Raw genomic sequence first — 10238 nt, 5'->3', positions numbered from 1 at the left:
TCAGTAAGAGGACGAGAGTTAATGAGATGAAAAGCCTTTGACTCCAACCTATTAAGAAGAGCTGTATGTGGGAAAACTCCCCACACATGAGAGTTGTACTCTAAACAGGGCAGGATAAAATTGGTCAACAATTATGCAAGGGTAAAGAAGGTATGGAGTCAGCTTAGCACATCTAATCTCTTGGAAGCAGATTTTACAAGCGATGCAATATGATCTTTCAAAGATAAGTCCCGGATGAATGAAACCCCAAGCATGTTCAAGGATGATGCAGGATTGAGCTGAATATTATTAAACATTAGAGTGGTACTCCCTTGGAAGATTGTTTCAGGTTGATCTGTGTAAAAACTGAGTTTTAGATGCATTAAAATCAAGATTAATTTTACATCCGTGAAAGATATGAGCTAAGTCAGACATTAGGTGTGTGCTATAACACCTCATCACTTGTTTGTTGAAGTAACTGCTGAGAATGGATCGAAAAGCGGGAACCGGTGGAAAGCGTGAAGGGAGAGAATCATCAGCATACGAATGGATAGGGCTTAGATGTACGGCTCAGAAAGTCATTGATGAATAAAAGGAAGAGAGTTGGTGATAGGACTAGAGCCCTGAGGAAAACCACTGTTTGATAGATGTAGCAGAGGAGAAGAAACGATGGCCGCCTCACAACAGCGGCATATAGAACAACCAGAAAGGAAACTACTAGATGAAGGCACAGACAGAAGGATTAGAAACCGTAAGAGGGTAGTTTGGAAATTAAATATTTATGCCAGATTCGATCGAAAGCCTTTGGAGATGTCTAATGCTATGGCAAATCTTTCTCCAAAGTCCCTAAAGGAGAGATGACCAGGAGTGTGAAAGGTAGGTGAGAAGATGCAGCCAATGGGAGCACCCTCTGATGGAACCCATACCGACAATCAGAAAGAAGGTTGTGACAGGAAAGACGCATTTAAAATTTTTCAATTTAAAATTGACCCAAAAACTTTTGTGACACAGGATGTAAAAAAGAAATTGGATAATAGTTAGAGGGCTGGGGAATGGTCACCCTTCTTTGGGGAATGGTGGCTGAATGAGAGCAAACTTCTAACAAGGAAGGAATGGTACAAGTTGACAATCTAAAGGCTAAAGAGTTTACCTAGGCAGGGTGTAAGCACTAAAGTACAGTGTTCTTGAGGACAACAAGAGGGACTCCATCAGGCCCATATGCCTTGTTAGTAATGAAGGCCAGTGATGGCAGAAGAAAAATACATCAGTTGAACAAATTTTACATGTCAGCCATGAGGGGGAGTCTGAGGGGTGAAGTGATGGAGGAACAGCACCGGAATCGCTCTACAGGTGGAATTGAGGGAAGAAAAGTTTGAGCAAAAGAGATTTGCTTTATTAGTAGGAAGAAATAGCTACAGAGACCATCAGAATAGATAAGAGGAGGAGAAGTGAAAATCAAAGAAGTACTGCCTGAGGTCTCCCAATCTGCAGCTCCAAAGTTCCACAGATGACTTTTCTTTAGAGGGTCCGTAGGCCGTACCGGAGACCGGTAATATAGGACAGGTTAGATAATAAGGTTGTGATAGGAGGAGCCCAACAGAGAGGAAAGATTAACAGTGTAAGCAGAAGGATTAGTTGTAAGTGAAGAGGTCAAGGGTACGTCTGGAGCTCTCTCCATGGCAGTCAGGGGATATGGATAGGGTGCTGTACAAGCTGCTCTATGTCATTAAGGGATAGAAAAGATGTAGGCTTGTTCACCAAGGTAGATCAGTGAAAGGAGAGAAGAGCCAAAGTTGGTGGTGAACATTGAAATCTCCCTAGAATGGAGATTTCAGAGAGAAGGGAGAAATGGATAGAATGTGTTCCACCGTAGAAGTAAGATAGTTGGAAGAATTTTTCATAGTCAGTAGAATTAGGAGACAAGTAAACAGCGCAGTATGTGTATTTAGGCAGAGAATGACAAGAAAGCCGAAGGCAGAGAGTAGAGAATTCAGAAGAATCAAGTTCAGGAACAAGGGAGAGCAAGATAAATCGTTGCGTACAAATACACAACAGCCACCTTTGGCTTTGGAGATGAGTATAGAGAAAGTAGGAGGAAAAAAGAAAAAGGGTTTGCTGTCAAGTTGCCTCAGACAGCTTAGAGTCTCTGTCAAGAAGAGAAATGTGAGGGTTTAGAGGTGGAGGAGAGGCGGTGTTTGACAGAGAGAAGAAGTTAGAGGAAAGGCTGCGAATCGTCTATGTGCAGAAACGAAGAAGTGAGTCAGACAGTGGTTCCAGGCATCTTTTCTGAGTCGTCACCGGGAGAAGTGTGCGGATGGTGGGGGAATTCTATGGTCTCCTCCCCCCCCTTGGGGACTCCGAGGCATGATTTATTGACGCCATTTTTTTCTTTTTCAATTTTGTAAAGGTAGTCATGTAGTGTGTACTGTGCATGTAGTTTGGTGCTGACAGAGAAACTAGTATTGGAGAGCATGCTGGCTACTCTGTGTTACTGAAACCCTGAAAAAGTTCAGGAATGGGGATGGTCAGGAACTAGTCCTGAGTGGCTGATGAAACGAGAGCTTCAGCTCTCCGATCAATCAGCTTTTCCATCCACCTTGGGAGTACTGCCCTGCTCTCGATTGGTGTTACAGTCTACTCCTCCAATCAATCATTGCCTTCCGTTCCATTGAATTCTACCACCCATACCAATCTACAAACAAATATAAGGGCATTCTACCACCAGGAATGCATGCTGCAGAACACATGCTCTTAGCATGCCTAACCAAACATTTGTTGTGTCCCACAGACTTCAGTTTTTTTAATGCCATGTATTTATACCACGCTGAAAATAACTGGGGAGGCTAGAAATGGAAAGATCATTTCACCTGGCATGGATGAAGCTGTGCTGGGTTAAAAAGATGTAAAAAAGAGGTTAATTCCAATTATGGGTTAAAAATGTATTAACTGACACATGATTCAAAGCTACACAGCAAGCGTGATTATCAATTTCCTTAATTTTGGCTTAAACCTGGAAAGATGAAGTGAAATTTAATAGTATATATCATTGTTTCTTTAATACTCACCGTGATATCAGACGGATTTAAACCATGGATATCAAAAGAAATAATGTGTGATTAAGAAAAAGAAGGACAATCGACTTCGGAAAGATATGAGTTTTGATATGAGGAATCCAGTAGGGTTGATACAAATGATTAAATAAACAAAAAATATATATATAGTTCTAAAGTTAAAACTTTTAAGACGTTTCATGGATGCCATGTTTCGTGTAGCCTTCACTCTACAACTGTTTCAGGCCAATAGAAGGTATAGAAGAGATACAATTTTACGTTGCTTCAAGCAGCATACCTTAAATCGCTGCCATGGGCAACAATGAATGAGTCATAGAAACATACTTTTGCCATTGTTATGGTGCATCGGCGCAGCGTAGTATCCTCTTGTCCGGTGATATATGGCAATTTACAGAAAAGTAGCTGTTGTACAACGAACCAATGGCGCAAATCATACTGACCACTTACCTCAGAATGGTGAGACCATTGTTTGATTTTTTCCCCAACCTTGTATGTAGTGTTACCCACTTATATGGGGATAATTCCAGTTCTTCCCCACTTCACACGGTTTACTGCCATCTTCGAGTTATAAGAAAAAAAAACTGTAGATAGCTGGGAGATTAAATGAATCTTTGTAGTGATGAACTGTGCACTTTGTTATGCTATGGGCATCCAAACTTGGCATGGATACTCATAACGGGATACTGTTTCGAAAAAGCCTGTTAATCATATTCAGATTTCAAGGTGCCGCCATATTTCTTTCTATTTTTTTATTTTTTTATTTTTTTTTCCAGTTGACTGTATGACTTAAATTCGAAGAAGTTGAGTTGAAACTACAGTTTAATTGCCATGGAGAAGCCAAGCTGGGGAAGGCGGTGGTTGAACCGGTAGGAGAGTGAGGTCTGCAGTCGTAAGGGACCCAGGATCGAATCCACAGCTGGGCCAGATGATGTTCGGATTTAAGGATTTGAATTTCATAAAAAGCAGACACTTCTGATTGACTATCAGATAACCTCGCCGACATGTCATAATAATACCCCCATTAATACCAGTACACCAGACCATAGCATGTATTCAATATGGACGGTGGGTGTTAGCGCCGAAGATGGTGACATGTGGAGGTGTGTACGGAGGGAACTACTGGGCCTTTGGATTGGCCTTGAAAAGCCTTTGCCCAGAGTCGGACTGTCGTAAAAAAAAAAAAAAAACAGAGTTTCTAAAGAAAGTTCTATCATATTCTCCTAAGAAAAAGAGTGATTGTCAAGGCACAACCAGGGCACACTGGTGACATCACTGCTGTGAAACTCAGCACGTTGGGTTCTTAGTATCAGCTAAGTAATCTCCAGACTGCAGCAGAATAATTGTATTAGTGTCTCAAATGCTATCTATATTAGCCCCACAAACATAACCTACAGTGATGTTTTAGTTAGATAAGCCGCACCTGAATTGACAGGATGTGCCAGCTTGGGAGAGCTGAGCCAAGAATGGTAACGGGGTTTCAGTTATCCGGATGGCGTACAGATCGCATGTAAGGACTTAATGATACTGGATGAACGATCGGAGCTAGATGTAGGAAGTCTTTATATCGGAACCAGAAGTTGTAGTCCCATACTTGAATGTGACTGTTCAGTACTCTATGGTCAAAGGTGGTAAAAGGATATCGCTTCGGCGTTAAACCATCAATAGTGCTTCCGATTTCGTGTACGTGATATGGTACGCATGTGATTCGTGTATAATACGTTCTTATGTAATAATACTCATGTATAATATATTCGTATATTATAATGATTCGTGTACAATATGATACATGAAATAAGCCGCATTGTTGACAGGTACGTTGTCCAGAGTTACGCTTATAATGACAACTCTCATAGAGTGTGTGCGCCGCGACTATAGGAGAGTTAGCCGTTGGAAGGTACACATGGACAGAAGGAGTGGTGTGTCCCTCTGTTCTTAGAAACTTCTTCACCATTGTGGCTATGGACAGCATAGCCCTTAATCGAACAGCAACCACAGCCACCACTTTCCATGGAATAAGCATATCCACTCTTCCAGTACCCAACATCAGACAATGAAAGTGAAAATGCGTGAGCCACTTCTGAGTAATAGACTGAATGCAAGTAAGGCAGTTGGAAGTGTTATCGTTTTGGTCTTCCTCTACAGATTCGTATGCAGCTGCATGATGTGAAGATTTGCATCAACAGGACACCAACAATTCGATGCAAGGATAACAATTACACAGGACACATTTTTTTTTTTTTTCAAGCTGAAGCTTACCTACAAATGTAGATGTTAAACTGGACATACACCCTGCATTTTTGTCCATAAGCGGGCATTAATGACATTGAAGAAGCTTCTATATGTGCTAACAGTTCACAAAATTGACTTGCTTATGCATTAAAACATATGATCTGACACCAAAATTATTAAGATCGGTCATCTATGTCAAGTTTTAGTGAAGAAATTGTATTTTAGAACCGGAAATGGCGCCCAAATTGAAAAAAATGGCTGCCACATTGAATTTTTGCAAGTGGCTAACGGGCTTTTTAGTTAAAGCAGGATCAGAGGAGTATATATATACCATTTCTCGATGCTTGCATCACAAAGTGCATGATTTTTCGCTGATCTGCGTCGGCTAAACAACACAATCACTTTGATCCCAGAAACAAACAGCACTGATGGGACCAGCAGATGTATTGTTCCTGATTTTCTTTTGATTCTTTTATAATTTGGAGGATATGAATAATGTTAACTTGCCTCACAAGTTTGAGGAGGAAAGAGATAAGATGTTGAAGTATGAGTCAGGCCTTTGCGGTCAGTCCAAGAGGCTACAGTATAGGCTTATCATTTGGATTGCTGTATGGCAGGAAGGAATACACGCTGCACACTGGAATAATGCTATAATGTTAGAAGTAAATGAGCAAAATAGGCAAATTGAAAAAGTGGAAGGAATACTCTAAGGAAGATTTTTAAAAATGAGTTTTTTTTTTTTTAAAGTCTGATAACATAGTTTCCATTTCATTCTTGCTATTTCTAGATGATTTGATTCAGCTGAAGGAAATCTACCCTATCAGGAGCAAGTGGAATTAATCTCCAGTGCAGTCTAACCATGGGAAGCTACTGAGGTGTCATCGATGACGGTGATGAGTGAGTTGGTGCGTGATAAAGTCTTATGAAGAGAGTGGTGGGAGAGGGTGTGGAGGTGGTGGGAGAGGGAGGGCGAGTGAAAGCAAGCAGCCTCGTTGTCTGGACCAGCAGGAGGTGGCTTTTGAAGGAGGACTCAGCGAAGGCAGACGAGGAAGGTTGGATCATCGCTCACCATGATCACAGTCACGCACCACAACACATCACGCAGCTGGAGAGATATAGATAGTAATTCAGCTTTTTAATGTCTTTGCTACCATAACACACTTTCTGTTCGTTTTCTTGTACAGGTTACCGCTGATGATTTCCAAGGTTGTCCATACCTCCACTTTGGCAGTAATGATAATAAGGAAAATTAGAATTCGGAGATTATATCACCTGGCCGAACAGGGTAATACTCGTAGCGGGTGGATAGGAAATTGGTGAGATAGGGGAAGGAGGGGGATGGGTGGGGGACAAGGGCTTCCCAGTTTCCACCAGCCCATATGATGCAGATTTCGAGTTATGTTCATTTGTTCATTTATCTATCTGCACCGCAGGGAAGCTACATGCATATTCCATGAAACACATTCTTTTTAAAAATGAATTGATATATTTAGTACGATGTCTGTCCTAACATTAAAAGCCATTTAAAACATTTGTTGCCTGCATTTATACAGTACTCAAGCTTTCCCATGTTTATTTTCCATTTTCCGTATTCATATTTTCCAGCCTGTCCGCTATTGCACTTCAGCCTCATTAAACATACACTCTACATCTTACATACCCTTAGTTGGTCTTCATCGGGTTTTACAGTGCCCTACCGATAGTCCTGACCACCTCGGAAGACTTTGAGTACTTATGGTCTTTCCTACCCTTATTTATTCCTTGTCACTGTGGGATGTTCTGCCAGTATGGGGATTAGTTATTGTTGTTAGTTTATTAATGTCAGACAGTATAGGGAGACAGCTGGTGCCATCTCTCGTACACGAGTTAAGAGTAACGCATTGGCTCTGGTTGCAGTCCATATAAGCTGCTTTGACACAGTGCCATATAATAACCGAAACATGACACCAAGTTCGTTCTTATCGAACCCGGTTCACGAAACTCCGCATTAAAGGATTATCAACCATATCAGAGGATCTGCTTTGGCGATAATATGTTTTTCTTGACATTCGTCATGATGCCGCAAACTACACAGGAAATTGAGTGGAGGGGGGGACTACTTGTCACTCTTTACATTCGTGAAATTCCCCGGTGGGTCGAGTGTCCACTGAAATTACAACTTCAGTATGAATAAGCAGAAACTTGCGAATATGGCGCCACAAGGACGGGTTGGTAGCCAAGTATTTATTAATGCAAGCCATTGCTGAAACACAAGCCCAAACTTTCAGAGGTTCTGTGTAAAACAAGACATGTACCATACATTTTTTGTTGATTATGCGTGTCGTAAAAGGCGACTAAAAGAAGGGGCGGGGTTGAGGGGGTAACTTAGGACCCCCTCCTCTGTTTTTTAGTTCCTAAAAAGAGACAGGCCAGAGAAAGGGTTTTGAGGGATGGAGTTATCCCCGTACCCTGAAACGAATTCAGTCTATGAACAAAAGTGGATGTAGTACGATTGAGGCTAAAAGGGAGGAGATTTGGGAGAATGTCGGTGAGAAGAAAGATGGATGAAAATAGCTTTGAGTGAAACGAAGATGAAAGGGAAGGGTGAGTCTATGTTTAGGGAAGTGTGAATGTAAAGATTGTCAGGTGTTGATAGAGGAAGGAAAAGAGAAGGTGTGGCTTTGTTGAAGAATCCGGAAGTACAGTAGTGTGTGGAATTGAATGGAAGGAGGTGTCAAATACCGAGACTGATGTGGGTGAAAGCGAAATTTGAATGTGAGTTGTGGGTGCTTGTGAGTTATATGGGCCTGCAGTGGAAATGGTTTAAAGAAGAGAGGGAGTCAGTCTGGAATGATGTTGATGAGTGTCTGCAGAAGTTTGGAACGAATGTGAATGTGGTAAATGATGGGAGATCTAAAAGCCAGAGTGGGAAATGTAGCAGTTGAAGGTGTAGTTGGTATGCATGGTGTGCCTGGAAGAAATGAAAATGGGGAACGAATGATAGTTGATGTGTTGAGTGAGAGATGGTGATTGGAAATACTTTGTTTGAGAAGCGAAAGATATCCATAAGTATGCATGGGTGAGACAGGAGGGTGGAAAGCATGTTTGATAGAGCTTTGATGGACTATGTGGTTGTGTTCAGGAATGTAATAGGAAGATTGTTGGATGTAGGAATGGAGAGGGGAGGGTGGAGGTATAACTGACTACCACCTAGTGGAGGGAAAGCAAGAGTAGGCAAGAGATGGGTGAGAGCTTAGAGGGTTAGGTGGGGTAGGGAGGTTTTGAAAGTGGGAGTGAGTTGGATAAAAGAGAGAAAAAGACAGAGTATCAGGAGAAATTGAAAGATGAGTGGAACGAGTGGAAAGATCGGGAAAATGAAAGGTGTGGAGGAGGAATGGCAGTTGTTTAAGAGTGCTGTGGTGGGGGCATGGTAGAAGAGGTGTGTGGTGCGAGACGTGTGGGTGGCATGTAAGAAAAGGAAGTGAATGGTGGTGCGAGGAAGCAAGTATGGCTGCGGCTGAGAAGAGACTGGGCATATGAAGTGTGGCTGCAGAGGAAGGACGAGATTGTCACATGAAAGGTATAAGGAAAAGAGGAATAGAGCGAGAAGGGGTCAGCGTGATGCTGAAGTGGCAGCAGACAGAGGTGGGGTAGGCGGCTGGATAGAGAATTTTCAACAGAATAAGAAAATGTTTTGGAAGGAGGTGAAAAGGGAAAGGGGAAAGGGAGAGTCTGGGGAAGGAAGAACGAGTAAAAGCAGAGGATGGAAGGATGTTAATTGAGATGGATGCAGTAAGGAAGAGATGGGCAGAGTCTTTTGAAAGATTGTTAAATGTAGAGGAGGAAAGGGTGGTATTGAGATTGTATGATGGAAGGGTGCAAGGAATAAATGTGGTTGGGAGAGTTGAATGATTCTTTGATCAATGAAGGAAGAAGTGGAGAAGGCAGTAAAGGATATGAAAACAGGGAAAGCTGCACACATGGATGGATGTGCTGTGGAATGCCTGAAGGGTGGTGGAGTGACTATTGTTGACTGGTTAGTAAGATTGTTGAATATGTGCTTTGAGAAAGGTATGGTGCCAATTGACTGGGCAAGTGCTTGTGTGGTCCCGTTGCTATAAAGGCAAGGGTGATAAGCATGAATGTACTAGTTTTAGGGGTATAAGTCTGTTGAGTGTTGTAGGTAAGGTTTATGGTAGAGTGTTAATTATGAGAGTTGGAGAGGGTACAGAGGGAGTGATTGGTGATGAGCAGTGTGGCTTTAGGAGAGGGAGGGGATTCGTGGATCAGGTGTTTGCTGTGGAGACAAGTGTGTGAAAAGTATTTAGCGATAGGCAAGGATGTGTTTTGGGCATTTATGGATTTAGAGAAAGCGTATGTGATAGAATTGATAGGGAGGTTTTTGTGGACTGTTTTAAGATTGTATGGACTTCATGGTAGGTTATTAAAAGGGGTGAAAAGTTTTGCATGTAAATAGTAGAGCGTGTGTAAGAGTGGGAAATGCTGTGAGTGATTGGTTTCCTGTGAGAGTGGGGTCACGATAGGGATGTGTGATGTCGCCTTGGTTGTTGTATTTACATGGATGGTGTTGTAAGGGAGAAATGCAAGAGTTTTAGGTGGAGGTCTGAGTCTGGTGAATGTTGATGGTAGAGAGTGGAATCTGAAGCAGGCTGCCGTTTGCAGATGATACTGCACTGGTGGCTGATTCAGAGGAGAGATTGAGAGAGTTGGTAGGAGGAGTTTTGAAGGGTGTGTGAAAGGAGGAAATTGAAAGTAAATGAGGAACAAGAGTAAAGTGATGAAGTGTACGAGAAGTTAGTAGATGGTAGGGGGGTGAATATAGTTTTGAATGGCGAGTTGCCGAGGAGGTAGGGTGTTTTAACTCGCCCAGTCCCGGCCACTTTTTTGACCACTGGTACCCCCCAATCTCGGGCAATTTTTGACCTTTTTTTTTTTTGCTAAAACTTTCGCTTTTGGTGA

At 42.1% G+C, this 10238-nt stretch overlaps 1 protein-coding gene across 1 annotated transcript in view; it reads left to right on the top strand.

The window, feature by feature from the left end:
* The first annotated feature begins 7468 nt into the window (after positions 1–7468).
* LOC145407146 (glutamate receptor ionotropic, delta-2-like) overlaps positions 7469–10238 on the top strand; it is a 78014-nt gene continuing 75244 nt past the window's right edge. The window contains exon 1 of the mRNA XM_080278167.1: positions 7469–7486. Within this exon, the coding sequence (XP_080134293.1) occupies positions 7469–7486 (18 nt within the window). The remainder of the gene's footprint in view (positions 7487–10238) is intronic.

The sequence above is a fragment of the Coenobita brevimanus genome, chromosome 8 (assembly GCF_032717465.1).
Source record: "Coenobita brevimanus isolate Jiangsu-jjx chromosome 8, ASM3271746v2, whole genome shotgun sequence".
Lineage (NCBI taxonomy): Eukaryota > Metazoa > Arthropoda > Malacostraca > Decapoda > Coenobitidae > Coenobita > Coenobita brevimanus.
The sequence above is the reverse complement of the archived record's forward strand: the minus strand, read 5'-3'. Positions and strand labels throughout refer to the sequence as shown.